Here is an 18,920-nt window from a genome sequence, read left to right on the forward strand (position 1 = left end):
TCTTTCATATTTTTCAGGTTACTTGCATCTGATCTAAGTTTCTTGATTTTCAACTCTAGCCTGACCTTCCACTTTGGTTTTCCAGTCGATTTTCTTTGGGGCTGCCTTGGTTGTAGGAGCCCAAGCTCTTCTGTTACTATCACTGCTGCACTGTAGGCATACTGGTTTGTTTGTTCAATTGATGTTATTTGGACAGTGGAGAGTGCTGCATTCACATCTTTCATGAGAGGCGCCAGGTGTCTCTTGGGCACTGTTTTTAGAGTTGGGAGCCGCTGTCTTATTGCATTTGCTGCAGCATGAGCCATGATCTTATCCTTGAGCTCTTGTTGTCTTGCTGTCAAGGTTCCTGGTGGTTCAACAGATGTTTCAAGTGCTGGTTCCTCAAATTCTTGCAAAAGCGCCACACTTTCTTCTGGTTCAATCTGTTCCGCCATTCCAAGTGTTGCTGGAGTCTCTGCTGCTGTCTGTGCTGTGGTCTGATGGTAATCTACTTTGCAAATTTTCTGGATTTCTTCGAGTTCAACTTCACTGAACACTTTGTTTCTGATTATGAATCTTCATTGGTCAGCCAGTCGGGGTTCTGTTATCTGTGAGTCAGGGTACTCTTGTTTCCATAGCTGATGCATCCTTTTTTGGTAGCCACGCCTTTGAGGTTCAGATTTGTAGTAGCATTTCATAATTGTGCGGTTTTCTGGCATTGTATATTTTTGCCGCTTCTGTGACTGTTCATTTGGGTTTTGATGATTCCGTAGCCCACTTGTCGATGGATGTCCAGAATCAGCAGCATCCACCGCGGTCCTTTTTATCCTGGGCGACGACCGAGCCAGTATAGACTTCGTTTGGGTTTGATTCTCCATAATGCTAATGGGTTAGGTGCTCTTGGTTGTGCTCCTCAGCTGAGGCCTCTCTGGCTTGGTTGGACCTGCCGGTAGTTACACTACCGCCAGCACAGCCCTCAGTCATCATTGGAGCAGCTAAGCCCCCCCCCACCACGTCAAGGTGGCACCTGCGGAGGTGCCATTATTATTATTATTATTATTATTATTATTATTATTATTATTATATATATTAATATATATATATTAATAGATATTTTTGGTCTTGTCTGTAGACGCCTCCAAGGTCATGTGGCCGGCATGATTTCATGGAGCACCATTACCTTCCCGATGGAGCGGTACCTATTGATCTACACACATTTGCATGTTTTCGAACTGCTAGGTTGGCAGAAGCCGGGGCTAACAGCAGGAGCTCACCCCGCTCTCCGGATTCAAACCATTGACCTTTTGGTCAGCAAGTTCAGCAGCTCAGTGGTTTAACCCACTGCACCATCAGGGGCTCCTGCCATTTTATATAAGGAACATCATTTTATCCATTGTATAGAATGACACTTGAGCATCAGTGGATTTTGGTGTCCGCTGTACTCTTGACTACTTTTCTTGTTGGATTACTTGTCTCTTTTTGTACCTACTCTTGCCTTCACTTCTCCTTTAAACCCAGTTGTAATTCTTCCCACAGCTTCCATCCAAGAGATAGTAGACAAAATGATATTCATATTGCTACAGGGAAGAACTTGCCAGGATTATATCCGGAGAGAGCAGCTGCAGATCCTTCTCCGGGCCCTTCCACACAGCCATATAACCCAGAATATCAAGGCAGATAATCCCACAATATCTACTTTGAACTGGTTTATCTGAGTCCACACTGCCATATATTCCAGTTCAAAGCAGATAATATGGGATTTTATACAGCTATGTGGAAGGGGCCTCAGATCCCTGAAAATTAAGTCTTAAAGGATCAGAAGCACTTTGGAAGCAGCATGGATAAGCAAAAGGTTGTTCATTGTCCACTGTGCTGTCTGGAAGGATAATGCAGGAAAGCGAGGCTCCAAAACTGGAGGAATTTAATTAACTGGATCTCTTTGCTTTGGCAAGGTGATAATAAGGCTTTCAAATATTAACAGTTGTTGGGATTGGCTGGCATAAAGGAAATTGGATAATCCATTGTCTGATTTGAGGAGGAGGGTTGTACTTGGGAATATGGCCGTGATCAATCAAAAGTTATCACTATGTGACTGGCTATATCTCTTGAATTCCTGCCCAGTACACAGCTGGTAGCCTTCTACAGTAAATCTGGTTTTCCAAACCCAACAAATTGAAGCAGCAGCCTAACTGTAGGCAGGCAGTGGACTCTCTATTGTTATAGCACAGTTTGGTGCTGTTGCCAGGAAGCACAAAGAAGATTCTTGCAGGATGACCTAGCTCAAGGAGTGTCCTGCTATGCAACCATCTGTAAACGTTTCTTGTTTCCAGGGTTAATTTGGCATGATGCTAGAGTGGGAGGTACTATGAATTCCTACTGGAAATTCCCTAGGAAAAACTTTTACTTATATACTTACTTTCTGTGTAAATTTTTAACTTCCATTGATTTCTTACATAGTATGTAGGAAATCAATGGCAGTTAAAAATCTACACAGAATGTAGGTATATGAGTGAAAGGTTTTCGTAGGTAGTACAAAAGATAGTACAAAAGTTATGGGCCATGCCCCTGGTAACACAGTGTGTTAAAGTGCTGAGCTGCTGAACTTGCGGACCAAAAGGTCCCAGGTTCAAATCCCGGGAGCGGAATGAGCGCCCGCTGTTAGCCCCAGCTCCTGCCAAGCTAGCAGTTCGAAAACATGCAAATGTGAATAGATCAATAGGTACCGCTCTGGCGGGAAGGTAACGGTGTTCCATGCAGTTATGCCGGCCACATGACCTTGGAGATGTCTATGAACAATGCCGGCTCTTCGGCTTAGAAATGGAGATGAGCACCAACCCCCAGAGTCGGACACGACTAGACATAACACCAGGGGAAACCTTTACCTTTATTGTAATAAGAGATGCCTGGCAACCCTAGGAGAGCCATAGTCATAAATGTCAAGACAACAACATCTTAAAAAGGAGACATCCATATCCAAAGAAGCCAAATTAAGATCTCATGCACTTTATAAGCAATTTTTAATGAGATGTTAATCAAAATGAACACAGTTCTAAACAATTCATATTTCTAAACATTTAAAAGAAATCATGTTGTGCCGTCAACATCTTAATGTTAAGATAATCACAGGAGGAAAAAAATATTTACACTCATAACAGGTAAAATGCAGAACCAAATTGTTATTGATTCCATTATATCTGATAAAGACGTTCCTAGAAGGCTTTACATTGTATTTAAATGAATGTATATTTACAAGATGCTTCTAAAATATGGAGGGACAGCCCCTGATGTGCTTCAGACATGGAAGATCCACTATGGACATACAGTACAGTCTCACTAATTCAACATAATGGGTCGGCAGAATGTTGGATAAGTGAAAATGTTGGATATTAAGCAGGGATTAAGGAAAAGCCTATTAAACGTTAAATTACATTATGATTTTACAAATTAGGCACCAAAACATTATGTTTTACAACAAATCGACAGAAAAAGCAGTTCAATACATGGTAACGTTATGTAGTAATTACTGTATTTACAAATTTAGCACCAAAACATTGCAATGTATTGAAAACATTGACTACAAAAACTTTTGCTATTAACAAATTGACTACAAATAAAGATAGAATTGCATAAAATTAACATACAGTAATAATATTGTTGGAAATTAAATCCGTAAAAAGTTCAGTCCTTGCTGCCAAGAGAATCAGTTATGGATCCGGGCGGGAGGCAGACTGCATTGGATAATCCAGAACGTTGGATAAGTGAATGTTGGAAAAGTGAGACTCTACTGTACCCCATTTCAATATGGCTGTCACCATTTGCATCAAAACAGATTGAACCTTAATAGTTCCAGATTGGTTCTGGAATATGGTTGCGCACAATCTGTATGGATTCTGCATGTGGATCAATTAAAACTCTAATATAAACATAAACAATTTCAGAAGGTCAAAAGAAGTCATTTTCACCATCCATTATAGTTTACCTGTTCCACTTTTGGAAGGCTAGAAGATAACTTTAAAAAATGTTTGTGTGTTGCTCACATATTCCCATCCTGACACATACAAATGATAAAATGATACAACAGTGAGCTATAAACACTTATGATGCCTCCATTTCCAAGTTGCCAAACTCAGATGGGAATCCTGCCTTGGCCAACAATACACCCGGTTGACTAAGACGCTGCTTTGTTGAATGGCCCCCACAATGAGATATGCCATGGCATGGCAAGCCTGGCTCATTTGCTGAGTACAGTTTTCATTGATCAGTAACCATTGCTTCATCGCACTGCAAGCTTCGGAAGACAAGAGCAACCCCTGGTTAAGGAACTTGACTTGGCAGTCAATATTGTGTTCTTGAACCTTGAAGATCAATTGATTCCTAGACAGTTTCACCTTGACTGCTGTGTGGGCAGAAAAAGAAAACAGATGTGTCATTTCTTTTCTTCAAATGCAGCAGACAACACCTTTCTGTAATTTGAAAAAAATTGTCCTAATCCAGAGAAACTATATTCGCAATCCATGGAATGCTAAATGTGTCACTGCAGGCAAACTATGACAATAACTTAGATGGAACTATATGGATGGAAAATTGACAAGGAGTTTAGAAATTGGATTTCTCATATATAATACACATATTTTATATAGTTGGGGCCTCCTTATCCATGGATTCTATACCTACAGATTAGTGGCTTGAAAATATTTTTTAAAAATCCAAAAATCAATTCTTTGACATTGCATTTTTATATAAGGGATGACATTTTACTATGCTATTGTATATAATGGAACTTGAACATCCATGGATTTTAATATCCACAGGGAGTCCCAGGACAAAGCCCCAGCAGATATGAAGAGACCACTGTAACTATATGTTTCCAAGGTGTTTTCATCTTGGTCTTATGTTTTCAATATATGCATTTTGTAGTTCTTTATTCTATCTATGCATTTTATCTATGAGGCAGGTAACAAATAACATTTATTATTTTTATTGTATGACACAGTAAACAAGATAGATATGCTGGATTTCATTTCAAAAAATCACAAATCGAACACTTCCCAAGTGTCTAGGACTGTGTGACGTATTTTCGGATGATGCGCGCAGATCCCAGTAGGGTGGCCTTTTGCAGCTGACAGATCGTAATTTTGTCAATGTCTATTGTTTCCAAATGCTGGCTGAGATCTTTTGGCACGGCACCTAATGTGCCGATCACCACCAGCACTACCTGCACTGGTTTCTGCCAGAGCCTTTGAAGTTCAATCTTGAGGTCCTGATAGCAGCTGAATTTTTCCTGTTGTTTTTCATCAATGCGACTGTCACCTGGGATGGCAACATCAATGATCCAAACCTTTTTCTTTTCCACAACTATGATGTCTAGTGTGTTGTGTTCCAGAACTTTGTCAGTCTGGATTCGGAAGTCCCACAGTATATTTGCGTGCTCATTTTCCAATACTTTTGCAGGTTTGTGATCCCACCAGTTCTTTACTGCAGGGAGGTGGTACTTGAGGCATAAGTTTCAATGAATCATTTGGGCCACATAGTTGTGCCTCTGTTTGTAGTCTGTCTGCAATTTTCTTACAGCAGCTGAGGAGATGATCAATGGTTTCGTCAGTTTCCTTGCACAGTCTGCATTTTAGATCATCAGCTGATTTTTCGATCTTGGCCTTAATTGCATTTGTTCTGATGGCTTGCTCCTGGGCTGCAAGGATCAGGCCTTCTGTCTTCTTCATTTATTATTATTATTATTATTATTATTATTATTATTATTATTGACACTATATTATTATTATTATTATTATTATTATTATTATTATTATTATTATTATTATTTTATATGTACATAACAACACAGCACATATGCACATTAGGTCCAAATGTCTGGGATTCGTCTCTGAATATTGAGCTCTTCCCATTGGCCTAGGATATTAAAGATATTTTTGTAGAATGTGTGTAGTTCCGAGAAGTGCTGCCTTCTTCAGCATGTGGATTGATATTCTGTCCAAATTAAGACTTTTCAAGTGCTTTTTGAGGTTTCTTGGAATGTCTCCAAGAGCATGAACCACAATTGGGACCACTGTTGTTCTCTTTTGATGATGATGATGATGATGATTATGATTATTATTTGATAGACAACAAGATTAGTACACACCAGACAAGATCACTACGCTAGCTTTTGTATTGGATCACACGTTGGACACTTCCCAAGTGTCTAGGACTATATGATGTATAGGTGAATAATGCGTGTAGATCCAGGTAGGGTGGCCTTTTGCAGCTGACAGACGGTGATTTTGTCAACAGCGATTGCTTTCAAGTGCTGGCTAAAGTCTTTAGGCACTTCACCCAGTGTGCCGATCACCACTGGGACCACCTTTACTCGCTTGTGCCAGAGTCTTTGCAATTCAATCTTTAAATCCTGTTATTATTATTATTATTATTATTATTATTATTATTATTATTATTTTATTATGACACAGCAAACAAGATAGAAATGCTGGATTTCATATCACAAAATCACAAGTCGAACACTTCCCAAGTGTCTAGGACTGTGTGACGTATTTTTGGATGATGCGTGCAGATCCCAGCAGGGTGGCCTTTTGCAGTTGGCAGATCGTAATTTTGTCAATGTCTATTGTTTCCAAATGCCAGCTGAGATCTTTTGGCACGGCACCCAGTGTGCTAATCACCACCGGGACCACCTATACTGGTTTCTGCCAGAGTCTTTGAAGTTCGATCTTGAGGTCCTGATAGCAGCTGAGTTTTTCTTGTTGTTTTTCATCAATGCGACTGTCACCTGGGATGGCAACATCAAAGATCCAAACCTTTTTCTTTTCTACAACTGTGATGTCTGGTGTGTTGTGTTCCAGAACTTTGTCAGTCTGTATTCGGAAGTCCCACAGTATCTTTGCGTGTTCATTTTCCACAACCTTTGCAGGTTTGTGATCCCACCAGTTCTTTACTGCAGGGAGGTGGTACTTGAGGCATAAGTTCCAATGAATCATTTGGGCCACATAGTTGTGCCTCTGTTTGTAGTCTGTCTGCAATTTTCTTACAGCAGCTGAGGATATGATCAATGGTTTCGTCGGTTTCCTTGCACAGTCTGCATTTTGGGTCATCAGCTTATTATTATTATTATTATTATTATTATTATTATTATTATTATTATTATTATTATTATTATTATTGGTGGCGGTGGTAGTAGTAGCAGTGTAGTTTTTGTGTGCCTAATTTCTGACTTATGGTGATCCTAATGTAAACCCTTCATGGTTTTCTTTTTGTAGACGGGGGGGGGGGGGGCAAGAGTTGTTCATTTTTCTTCTTTTGAGATCGAGAGCATGTGACTTGACTGATGTCACCTAGCTGCTTTCCATGGCTAAGTAGGGATTCACACTTTGGTCATTCCAATGCTCAAACCACTATACCATGCATGTATTAGCTTGCTTTAAAGCCATATCTCATAGTTTCATTGTGCTCTGCTTGAGATACTCAGTGAAGAAGCGTTAAGCCTAAATGTAAGATATGCAGCCAGGATGACTGGGCTGGTCTTGCTGCTGATAAGAAGCTTCTGTCTGGGAACAGGAATCTTCTTTCTCTTATTGATGGTGGTGGTGATGGGGGAGCAGGAGACTGCAACCTATCTGAGTATTGTAGCTTTAATAAGGCATATCCTATTAAGAGTCATGCCTCCCATATAGGAGGGATTTCCTGGTTTATGAAAAGAGAATGCTGGCATATTATACAAGAAGTTGAAACATCTGGAACTAAGAGAACACACTTAACATCTAGCAATGCGCACTTGAACCTGGATCAGAGTTTCACTTTCTTTGGTATATATTTTCTGTTGTTATATCTTTTTTTTAAAAGCAAGGAATACTTAGAGAGGATTTTGTCAGTTCTTTCCTCTGAAACAGAGCCTACAGTATCTAGTATACCCTTTGTTTTAAATGTGGTGGGACAGTCCTCTTCAACTTGGTGGTACTTGTGAGGGCTTGTAAAAAGACACCATGACTGGAAAGGGCATGTGGCAACAGCTGATTGGCTGAGCCAGCCAGGAGCCAGAATTCCGATTGGCTACTGTCCCCAGCTTGCTGTAGAGACAAACGGTTTTAACTGCTACTTTCATCTTGGAGAGGAAAGAGAACAGCTGACTGTAAATGGTCAGAAAGGAAATGTCTGCTATACTCTCTGAGGCCTGATTACCATATATACTCGAGTATAAGCCAACCCGAATATAAGCCGAGGCACCTAATTTTACCACAAAAAACTGGGAAAACATTGACTCCAGTATAAGCCAAGGGTGGTAAATTTCAGTAATAAAAATAGATACCAATAAAATTACATCAATTTAGGCAATAGTAGGTTAAATGTTTTTGAATATTTACATAAAGCTCAAATTTAAGATAAGACTGTCCAACTCTGATCAAATCATTATTCTCATCTTCTTCAGTGTAAATGTGCTTATGTATCCTTTTAAAAATAATAGAGTAAAATAATACATGTAATAACAATCATAACAAATCCAGGAAAATAATACATGTAATAATAAATAGAGTAAAATAATAAATGGAATACTAATAAGATCAGAGTGAAATAATAAATGTATTATTAATAATAAAAATAGAGTAAAATAAATGTAATAGTAGCAACAATAGAGAAAAATAATAAATGTAATGATACCAATAACAATAGAGAAAAATAATAAATGTAATGATACCAATAAAAATAGAGAAAAATAATAAATGTAATGATACCAATAACAATAGAGAAAAATAATAAATGTAATGATACCAATAAAAATAGAGAAAAATAATAAATGTACCATATATTCTTGAGTATAAGCTGACCCAAATATAAGCCAACCAGGACCCTCACCCGAGTATAAGCTGAGGGGGGGGGGGGGGTTCAGTCTTAAAAAAGGACTGAAAAACTAGGCTTATACTCGAGTATATACAGTATTTATATGGCAAATGAGGCATATTTAACAGAACTGTTTATTCTCCATGTTCTCTGTGTAAATTCAAAAGACTGTTGTATATATTGTTGCCCTGTTTGAACTTTTGAACTAAAGTAAAGATACTGTTACCTGTTGCACTAGCCTGAGTGACATTTTATTGTACTGCAGGGTTAATCTTGATTCAGAAACTGTGGTAAAACTTCTATTTATCTATTTATTTATTTATTTCTACAACCAACAACAGTATTGAGATGTATTGAACTACAACCCCCATTATCCCAGCCAGTAAAACAAAATTGGCATGTTGCAGGTGGGTAGGAATTGTACTTCTATACATCTGAAGGCTATCAGGTTGGAAAACATGGCAATTTCACTCGGTTACAGATAAATTTACTTCACCTCATTCACCAGAATTGAGCAATCCCCAGTGTTGTATATTGTTGGATTTGCTTTTTAACATAATTGTCATGGCATTTTGAAATCTGTAATCCTATTACCAGCACAGCTGTAGGTGTATTATCAGAATTTAATATCATGCCGAACTAGTTGATTCACATAATATATAAGGTAGCAGTCTGATTGAATGATTGTATATTGCCGTAACCTCCAAATAATGAAAAGTATTTACTTCACTTTGAACATAGTGAGGGCTTGGCATTTATCCACAACAATTCACAAATTACTTACCTGAAGTAACTATTTTTAGATAACATCTGCACTAACCCTAACCCTAACCCTAAGAGATGGATCTTAGGGTCCATCTCTACACTAGAATTAAAGCAGTTTCATACCACTTTAACTGTTACCACTCAAATTATGGAATCTTCAGATTTGTAATTTGGTGAGGCACCGCCACTCTTTGGCAGAAAGCCTAAGATTTTTTAAAATCACAACTTCCTCTTTTTTCGTGTCAGGAGCGACTTGAGAAACTGCAAGTCGCTTCTGGTGTGAGAGAATTGGACATCTTCAAGGACGTTGATGATTTTTCCATCCTTGTGGGAGGATTCTCTCATGTCCCCGCATGGAGCTGGAGCTGATAGAGGGAGCTCTCCCTGGGTTGGATTCGAACTGGTAACCTTTAGGTCAGCAACCCAACCTTCAAGTCAGCAGTCCTGCCGGCACAAGGGTTTAACCCACTGCGCCACTGGGGGCTCCACAACTTCCATGATTCCGTGATTCTATAGCATTGTATCATGGCAGTTCAAGTGGTGTCAAACTGCATTTAATGTACAGTATAGATGCTCCCTTTGACATGCCTAAACCAGTAGCCAATTTACTAGTCCATATGGTATCCAAGGATCAAAGGAAGAAACTTATTAATGCTTCACTTATTTTTTAATTCAATAAAGACTTACCAAAACTATTGGCACAAATACTGTTTATCGCTCTTTTGTTTGCACTGAATTCTTCAATTTCGGGACAATCCTGGCAAGTAGCTGTTGGAAATACTGGTAATGAGAAAAGAAAAATATGTTTTGTCTTGAGGTTGGATTTCCTTCCAGAGAAAATAAAGCTGTTATGTGTAAGATGTATAAAAGCAATGCTGGGTATTTTAAATAACAAAAAAGATAAGACCAACACAGGGACTCTAAGGGGTTGTTAGGCTTTCATCCTAAATGTCTCATTTACTATATCAACTGTAAAGAAATTGTGGGTCTCCAGATATTGATCGATTATGCCTCCCATGGTCCTTTTCCATATGTCAACCTGACAGGAACTGGTCTTAAGTATAGTCAACAATATCTGGAGGTCCAAGGCTTTCATGGCAGGAATTACTAGTTTGCTGTGACTTTTCCGGACTGTATGACCATGTTCCAGAAGCATTCTCTTCTGACGTTTCATCCACATCTATGGCAGGCATCCTCAGAGGATGTGAGGTCTGTTGGAAACTAGGCAAGTGGGGTTTATATGTCTGTGCAATGCCACTGAAATCCACAAGCATGTGGACAATTTCAATAGAAAGGAGGAAACAATGAAAATGAACAAAATCTGGCTACTAGTATTAAAAAACTCTAAAATCAGGACAGTAAATAAAGAACAACACTCAGAAAATAGGGGAATTCCAGACAAGAAGCAATCAGGGCCAGCTAACTCCTTCCAACGAAGGATTCCACCAGGCAGGAAGCAGCCAGGCTTTGAAGCTGTGATGTCATTCAATGGTAATCAAGGTGGCCAAGTGAACCATTCACATGTCTCAAACAGACAAGAGTTCTTTCCACCACTCTGGACATTCTGGATATATAAACACCAATTGCCTACTTTTCAACAGATCTCACAACCCATAGGTATGGGTGAAACATCAGGAGAGAATGCTTCTGGAACATGGCCATACAGCCTGGAAGGTCACAGCAACCCAATATCCAGAGGGCTATGATTCGCTAGCCCTAACTTATGCTTTATTTCTCCAGGGAAGGTCACATCACACCAAACTACTGTGCCACAACATTGCATTAGTGTAGATAATAGATATATACTTCATTCATCTTCAATACCCATCTCACTTCAGTAGCACAATTGCACTAGTTCACTTATCTAAAATCCCATGGTTAAACTTTGGCACATCTTCTTGCATTGCTACCTACCCAGCCTACTATGTAATTCATTAAAAATTATTATTATTATTTTAGTACAATTGTGCCATTTTAAGATTCTTAAAAAAGATGTATGTGTATGTGTGTGTGTGTGTGCGTGTGCCTATAATAAATGCAAAACAAGCCCCATGTAAGCCGCCCTGAGTCCCTGTGGGGAGATGGTGGTGGGGTATAAATAAAGTTTATTATTATTATTATTATTATTATTATTATTATTATTATTATTATTATTTTATTATGACACAGCAAACAAGATAGATATGCTGGATTTCATATCACAAAATCACAAGTCGAACACTTCCCAAGTGTCTAGGACTGTGTGATGTATTTTCGGATGATGCGCACAGATTATTATTATTATTATTATTATTATTATTATTATTATTATTATTATTATTATGACAGGGTAAAGATGGTTTGCCAGCTTCATATGACAAAGTCTGTAGTTAGTCTATTGAGTTGCAATGTTTCCATGGAATTACAAAATCTATTTATATGTTACATTTATACCCTGCCTTTATTTTCACTAGTACCCTGTGACTGTGAGATACAGCAACCTTGGAAAAAGTGGCAGGACGGTGGGCATCAAGATTCATAGCTATGGTTCTCCAAACTCATCTTACTACATCACGCCGAGACATGAGTGTCAACACTTATTTCTCAAGTTATTTTAATGCTACAGTACAAGAGAAGAGTCCCAAATGTACGGTTTTAAGGATTAATGTAATGCCCTACACATTTGTATACTTTTGGATATGGCATAACCACCATATTTGACTGAAAGGTGGATAAGGAAAGCATGTGGTGCCGATGTCAATTGGATATCATTTATTTACTGTATTTATATATTTACTGCATTTATATACAGCTTTTCTCACCCCAGGAGGACTCCAAATGGTTTACAACATAAAAATGACAAAATTCAATGCCTGATATACATATAAAACCAAATCATAAAATCTAAACAAGAAACATATAGCAATGCATTAAAAACAAAAAAAGGAGATTAAACATAAGATAAAACAATATTTAGACATAAGGACATAGAATTAAAACCACCTAATATAAACATTAAAAAGGTAAAAGTTTCCCCTGACGTTAAGTCCAGTCGTGACCGACTCTAGGGGTTGGCGCTCATCTCCATTTCTAAGCCAAAGAGCCGGCGTTGTCCATAGACATCTCCAAGGTCATGTGGCCGGCATGACTGTATGGAGCGCAGTTACCTTCCCGCCAGAGCGGTACCTATTGATCTACTCACATTGGCATGTTTTCGAACTGCTAGGTTGGCAGGAGCTGGGGCTAACAACAGGTGCTCATTCCACTCCCGGGATTTGAACCTGGCACCTTTCTGTCCGCAAGTTCAGCAGCTCAGCGCTTTAACACACTGTGCCACCAGAGGCCCCATAATATAAACATGACCCAGTTTACGATTTTGAATTACGTGATTTTAATATAAACATTAAAATCACGTAATTCAAAACTGTAAACTGGGTCATTCCAATTGTCGATTGCACATATTCCATATTTATTTCTTGTACTGTATTACTTTACTGACCAAAAGCTTGGTCCCATAACCATGTTTTTGTTTTCTTTCTAAAGACCAGGATTGAGGGTACTGATCTAAACTCACCGGGGAGAGACTTCCAGAGCCAAGGAGCCACCACTGAGAAGGCCCTGTCTCTTGACCCCACCAACCATATTTGTGACCCTGGTGGGATCAAGAGCAGGGCCTTCCCAGATTATTTTAACATCCGTGATGATTCATAGAGGGCGATGTGTTCGGACAGGTAAGCTAGGCCGGAACTGCTTAGGGCTTTATAGGCTAAGGCCAGCACTTTGAATTGTGCTCAGTAGCAGACTGGCAGCCAGTGGAGCTGACGTAACTCTGTCTTGTCTGGATTCAATTTCAGTTTGTTCGCTGTCATCCAGACCGTCACAACTGCTAATCACCGGTTCAGAATGTAATCTAATGTAATGCCTTACACGTTTTTATACTTTTGGATATGGCATAACAACCATATTTGAGTGAAAGATGGTTAAGGAAAGCATGTGGTGCCATTGCACATGTGGTGACGTTGTTGACTGCAAATCATGCATTTCCCCCTTATCTGTACATCCACTTGCACACTGTTGCAATTCCCCAGTGTGCAAGGATCATGTAACTCTATAAGCAAAAGTTGTATTCCATCTCTCCTGTGTGAGAGCTCAGCCACATTTTTTTGTTAGGTTTGGATCATGACTTTAATTCCTTAAGCAAAAATTGAGAACTGCCAACACAGTAAAGGACACTATCAGTGAACATGTTAATATCCTATCCCCTGGTGGTGCAGCGGATTAACACACTGAGCTGCTGAACTTGCTGACCGAAAGGTTGGCAGTTCGAATCCGGGTAGTGGAGTGAGCTCCCATTGTTAGCCCCAGCTTCTGCCAACCTAGCAGTTTGAAAACATGCAAATATGGGTAGATTGATAGGTACCGCTCCGGTGGGAAGGTAAAGGCGCTCCATGCAGTCATGCCAGTGGCCACATGAACATGGAGGTGTCTACTGACAATGCTGGCTCTTCAGCCTAGGAATGGAGATGAGCACCAACCACCAGAGTCGGACATGACTAGACTTAATGTCAGGGGAAAACCTTTACCTTTATCTTTACCTTTAGCAGAACGTAATGAAACCATAGCAGAGATCCTACATTGTCAGATTTGGTCATGCTGTATAAACCCCATCATTGTAGTTATGTCTCCTGATCTGACCTTCAAAAACTACATTAGAAGCCAGGCAGCCATATCAAATGAAGAGCATCTGAGGTGCCGGCGAATGGAGTGCTGAACAGTCCAATAGGGTCGTAGTGTGAAAAGTTGCAAGAAAGACCCACTTGTTGGTATGGCTGCCCGGCTTCTAAGGTGGACATTTGCAGTCATCGCAATGGTTCAACAACCGTAAATGTGAATTGCAATTTTTACGATGTTGTAAGTCTGGCTGATGGCATCGTAAATACCGAACAGCTTGCCATCCCATATGTGAGCAGGAAGCTGCTTGAGGAGCTTTTGGAACAGAGAAATGACAAAATATGTCCTGTGTGTCCCCTCCAGTTCTCAATCACATTTCCCCAGAGCTGCTTTTCTACTGGAAAAATGAGAGCTGTCAGATATTAAAAAGCTTGCTTTGGAGAACTAAGCAACACATTCAGTAAAGTGACATGGTAGCCTCTTTCCTGTATTGTATCCAGTGAAATGGAAGGTGGAAAATAATGTTTTTATATTACTATTTTACTTGTTAGAATAAGCCCTCTGTCCCAACAGAGTAACTACTCAATCTGCATATAGAGAGCTATCCAGAACAGAGAGGACAAGATCAGAACAAATCTAAGTGTTCTACATATGTTTGAAATTACCCTGGACACTTTTTTTAAATGTTTTTGTTTTCATGAGTCTCAGAATTTCCCATTAGCTTCTAGATGGAGAATTCTGCAAACTGTAGACCAAAAATGATTCATTTGAGTTCTGAGTTTATGTATGTTTTAAATAAATGATTTCATATCTACCACCTATAAACACTGATTAATGTACCTCTGGGAAATGGTTTTGATTCTTTGGTGAGGGATGGAAGGCAACTGTCCTCATCTGTTGGAAACCGATCACAGTTCAAATTGCTGGGCCAGGGGTGTCCTTGGCAACTCCGGACAGGAGTACAGCTTTCCCGAATGGCAAGGCACATGCTTCGGCAAGGGAGGATGAATCTGGTGGGAAAAACACACACACAATGTTTTGTGGAAGGATTGATGGAATCATGTCTGGAATCACTGGGTTGCTATGAGTTTTCCGGGCTGTATGGCCATGTTCCTGGAGCATTCTCTCCTGACGTTTTGCCCACATCTGTGGCAGGCATCCTCAGAGGTTGTGAGGTTTGTTGGAAACTAGGCAAGTGGGGTTTATATATCTGTGTTTATATATCCTCAGAGGTTGTGAAGTCAACACACAATGTTGTTTGCAGAGCTAGTCTAGAAGGTCATAGACATTTTTATACAACCATTATTTTCTACTTTATAGGTAAAGGTAAACGTTTTCCAAGTCTAGTCATGTCCGACTCTGGGGGCTAGTGCTTAGATCTCCATTTCTAAGCTGAAGAGCCAGCATTGTCTTTAGACACCTCCAAGGTTACGTGGCTGGCATGACTGCATGGAGCTCCATTACCTTCCCACCTGAACGGTACCTATTGATCTACTCACATTGCCATGTTTTTGAACTACTAGGTTGACAGAAGCTGGGGCTAATAGTGAGAGCTCACTTTGCTCCCCGAATTCAAACCGCTGACCTTTTGGTCAGCAAGTTCAGCAGCTCAGCGGTTTAACCCGCTGTGCCACCAGGGACTATATCATACTGTAAATTCACACTGACAAGAGTTCTTCTCTCACCCTGGACTTTCCACAGATATATATAAACCTTCCTTGCTTAGTTTCTCCATTCCTCACAACCTCTGAGGATGCCTGCCATAGATGTGGGTGAAACGTCAGGAGAGAATACTTCTGGAACATGGCCATATACCCCGGAAAATATACAACAACCCTCATGCTTTCTATTTCCTTCTTTCCAAGTACTGTATAAAATAAACTATCCATTAGATCAGTTCAAAATATGTCAGATCTCAATTTTAATATTGTTTGTGTAATAAACAACATTCTTTTAGCCGAAAACGGAATTAGGATTGACTTTGCGTTCTGATCTTGTTGAATTTGGGTGCTTAATGGTAGAGCTCAGCTATAAAACTTGGGAAACATTTTCTTATTCTTTGTTGCCATGTTGGTTAACAGACTCAGGGAGCTATAATCCAAAAAAGAAAAAAAAACTTTTCCAAAGATGCTCATGCATTGCATTTCTAGCTATGTAGATATAAATTCTCCAGTGTTCCTGTATTAGGAGGCATCTGAGGAAGTATTTCATCCATGAAATCTTATGTTGCCTACTTCATTCTTTCATTAGATTGCTGTGAGTGTCCTGGGCTCTATGATCATGTTCCAGAAGCATTCTCTCCTGATGTTTCAGCCCCATCTATGGCAGGCATCCTCAGAGGTTGTGAGGCCTGCTGGAAATTAGCTCTTTCTCCCACCCTGGATATTCCACAGATATATAAACCTCACATGCTTAGTTTCCAACAGACCTCACAACCTCTGAGGATGCCTGCCATAGATGTGGGTGAAACATCAGGAGAGAATGCTTCTGGAAGAGGACCATATAACCCGGAAAACTCACAGCAACCCAGTGATTCCGGCTATGAAAGCCTTCGACAATACATTCATTCTTTCAGTTAGTCTCGACTAACTTTTACCTACTTTTCTAAGTATATTTCACAAAGTGACATCACCTGGTCTGCTTCCCAAAACCTGATGAAAATATTACAGTAGAGTCTCACTTATCCAAGGTTCTGGATTATCCAATGCATTTTTGTAGTCAATGTTTTCAATATATTTTGGCGCTAAATTTGTAAATACAGTAATTACAACATAGCATTACTGTGTATTGAACTACTTTTTCTGTCAAATTTGTTGTATAACATGATATTTTGGTAATTAATTTGTAAAATCATAACCTAATTTGATGTTTAATAGGCTTCTCCTTAATCCCTCCTTATTATTATAAGTTATTTGCTTATTCGATGTTCTGCCTGCCCATTTAGCTTGGATAAGTGAGACTCTACTGTATTTACTTATGTCCCGACTGCTGGCAGAATTGACCTTTTCCACTATGCCATGTAAAGTTGAATAGGGAAGAGGTTATGATCACAGCTATAGTATCATAATCATGACTGAGTAGGGATCATGAATATGAAACAGTTGAGAAAATATAGGTAACTGTTCAGCATACACTAAGTAGCTGATACATCAATTTTTGAAAGGATATACATTATTATAGACATAAACCTGGGGCCTCTGATGGCTCAGTGTGTTAAAGCGCTGAGCTGCTGAACTTGTGGACCAAAAGGTCCCAGGTTCAAATCCCGAGCGTGGAATGAGCGCCCACTGTTAGCCCCAGCTCCTGCCAACCTAGCAGTTCGAAAAAATGCAAATGTGAGTAGATCAATAGGTACCGCTCCGGCGGGAAGGTAACGGTGCTCCATGCAGTCATGCCAGCCACATGACCTTGGACGTGTCTATGGACAATGCCGGCTCTTCGGCTTAGAAATGGGGATGAGCACCAAACCCCCCGAGTCGGTCACGACTGGACTTAACATCAGTGGAAACCTTTACCTTTACCTTTAGACATAAATATTATCTGATTGACAAACAAAGAATTTTAACTCCAAAAGTGTTTCCACTTTTCTACCCATTGACCTTCTTCATCTCTTCTCAAGACACAAGGGTTAAGCAGAAATTACTTGTATAGCTAAGCTATAGCTAGTACTTACATGTCCATACAGATAGGTGCGAAGAGAGAGCAGAAAAATGTCCTTGCGTGAGGATGGCAGCCAGTTTGCACCAGAGTCTCCCATCCAGCAAATTTCACCACGACTTCTTCCAAACTGGTGTGTCCCATTAAATTGGGCAACCTCATTTCTGAGGAGCTGATGTCGTGGCACTGGTATAGTTCCTTGGGGATAGCGACACACTTGGTGGACAAGCTTATGTCAAAACCCACTGTTGGGTGGAGAGCAAAGATGAGGATGAAGGCTGCAGGAAGCATCTTGGAGTATTTCCAGAATTTAGAGAGAAGGTGCAAAGAGTTCCTTGCAGGGCTGCCAGACTGTGGCAGATTGTGCTTTATGTACTGGCAGAACTCCGATTGTTATCAGCTGCTTATCAAAACACACAAGCAAGACGGGCTTGCTACCAGTTTAGGAGACTGGTGTGACAACCATATGCATATTTATTTTTAAAAAGTTTGGACGTGGCTTGTAACTATCATGTCATCATCATTGTTGTTGATTGTCATCATTGTTGCTATATGCGAAACTTCAGAATCCTGCACACATTTGAAAACCCTTTGGCTATATGGCTGAGAAAACTAAGCGGAAACAGGTTTTTTGGGGGGGGGAAGGCATGAAGGCAGACAGTCTTCTGGTGCTTAAGGTTGTCTCCTTGATTTCTGGCCTGGCTGGTTTGGCAGACAGTACAGACAAGGTGGATTATCAAGAGGAAATGCTTCACTAATTGACCCATGTCTCGCGCTTGACTTAGAAAGACCGGGACGATGTTTCCTGATGGGTTCAAGGGCTAGAATGGAGATAGCATCTACTATAAAGAGACTAGTATTTGCAAGATGTCTTCTGACAAAGGCATTTGTAACTTGGTGTTACTTGGTGTACAAAGAGATGGTTGCAACTGATACAGTAGAGTCTCACTTATCCAACGTTTTGGATTATCCAACGCATTTTTGTAGTCAATGTTTTCAAAACATCGTAATATTTTGGTGCTAAA

General features: G+C 39.8%; 1 protein-coding gene across 1 annotated transcript; it reads right to left on the reverse strand.

The window, feature by feature from the left end:
- Nucleotides 1–2,844: 2,844 nt before the first annotated feature.
- On the reverse strand, nt 2,845–18,339 carry LOC100566494 (secreted frizzled-related protein 2-like). The gene is made up of 4 exons (XM_003221316.3): nt 17,912–18,339; nt 15,079–15,248; nt 10,276–10,368; nt 2,845–4,375 (listed from the first exon to the last, which is right to left on the reverse strand). Exons 1-4 carry the CDS (start codon nt 18,184–18,186, stop codon nt 4,065–4,067), a joined length of 849 nt encoding a protein of 282 aa, XP_003221364.2. The 5' UTR covers nt 18,187–18,339; the 3' UTR covers nt 2,845–4,064.
- Nucleotides 18,340–18,920: the final 581 nt, after the last annotated feature.

Source organism: Anolis carolinensis, chromosome 5 (assembly GCF_035594765.1).
Source record: "Anolis carolinensis isolate JA03-04 chromosome 5, rAnoCar3.1.pri, whole genome shotgun sequence".
Lineage (NCBI taxonomy): Eukaryota > Metazoa > Chordata > Lepidosauria > Squamata > Dactyloidae > Anolis > Anolis carolinensis.

Coding starts and splice junctions, on each gene's coding strand:
- LOC100566494 (XM_003221316.3), bottom strand. CDS start 18,186: ATGCTTCCTGCAGCCTTCATCCTCATCTTTGCTCTCCACCCAACAGTG. Junction 15,249..17,911: donor GCACCTATCTGTATGGACAT/GTAAGTACTAGC, acceptor TTTTCCCACCAG/ATTCATCCTCCCTTGCCGAA. Junction 10,369..15,078: donor ATCAAAACCATTTCCCAGAG/GTACATTAATCA, acceptor TCTCATTACCAG/TATTTCCAACAGCTACTTGC.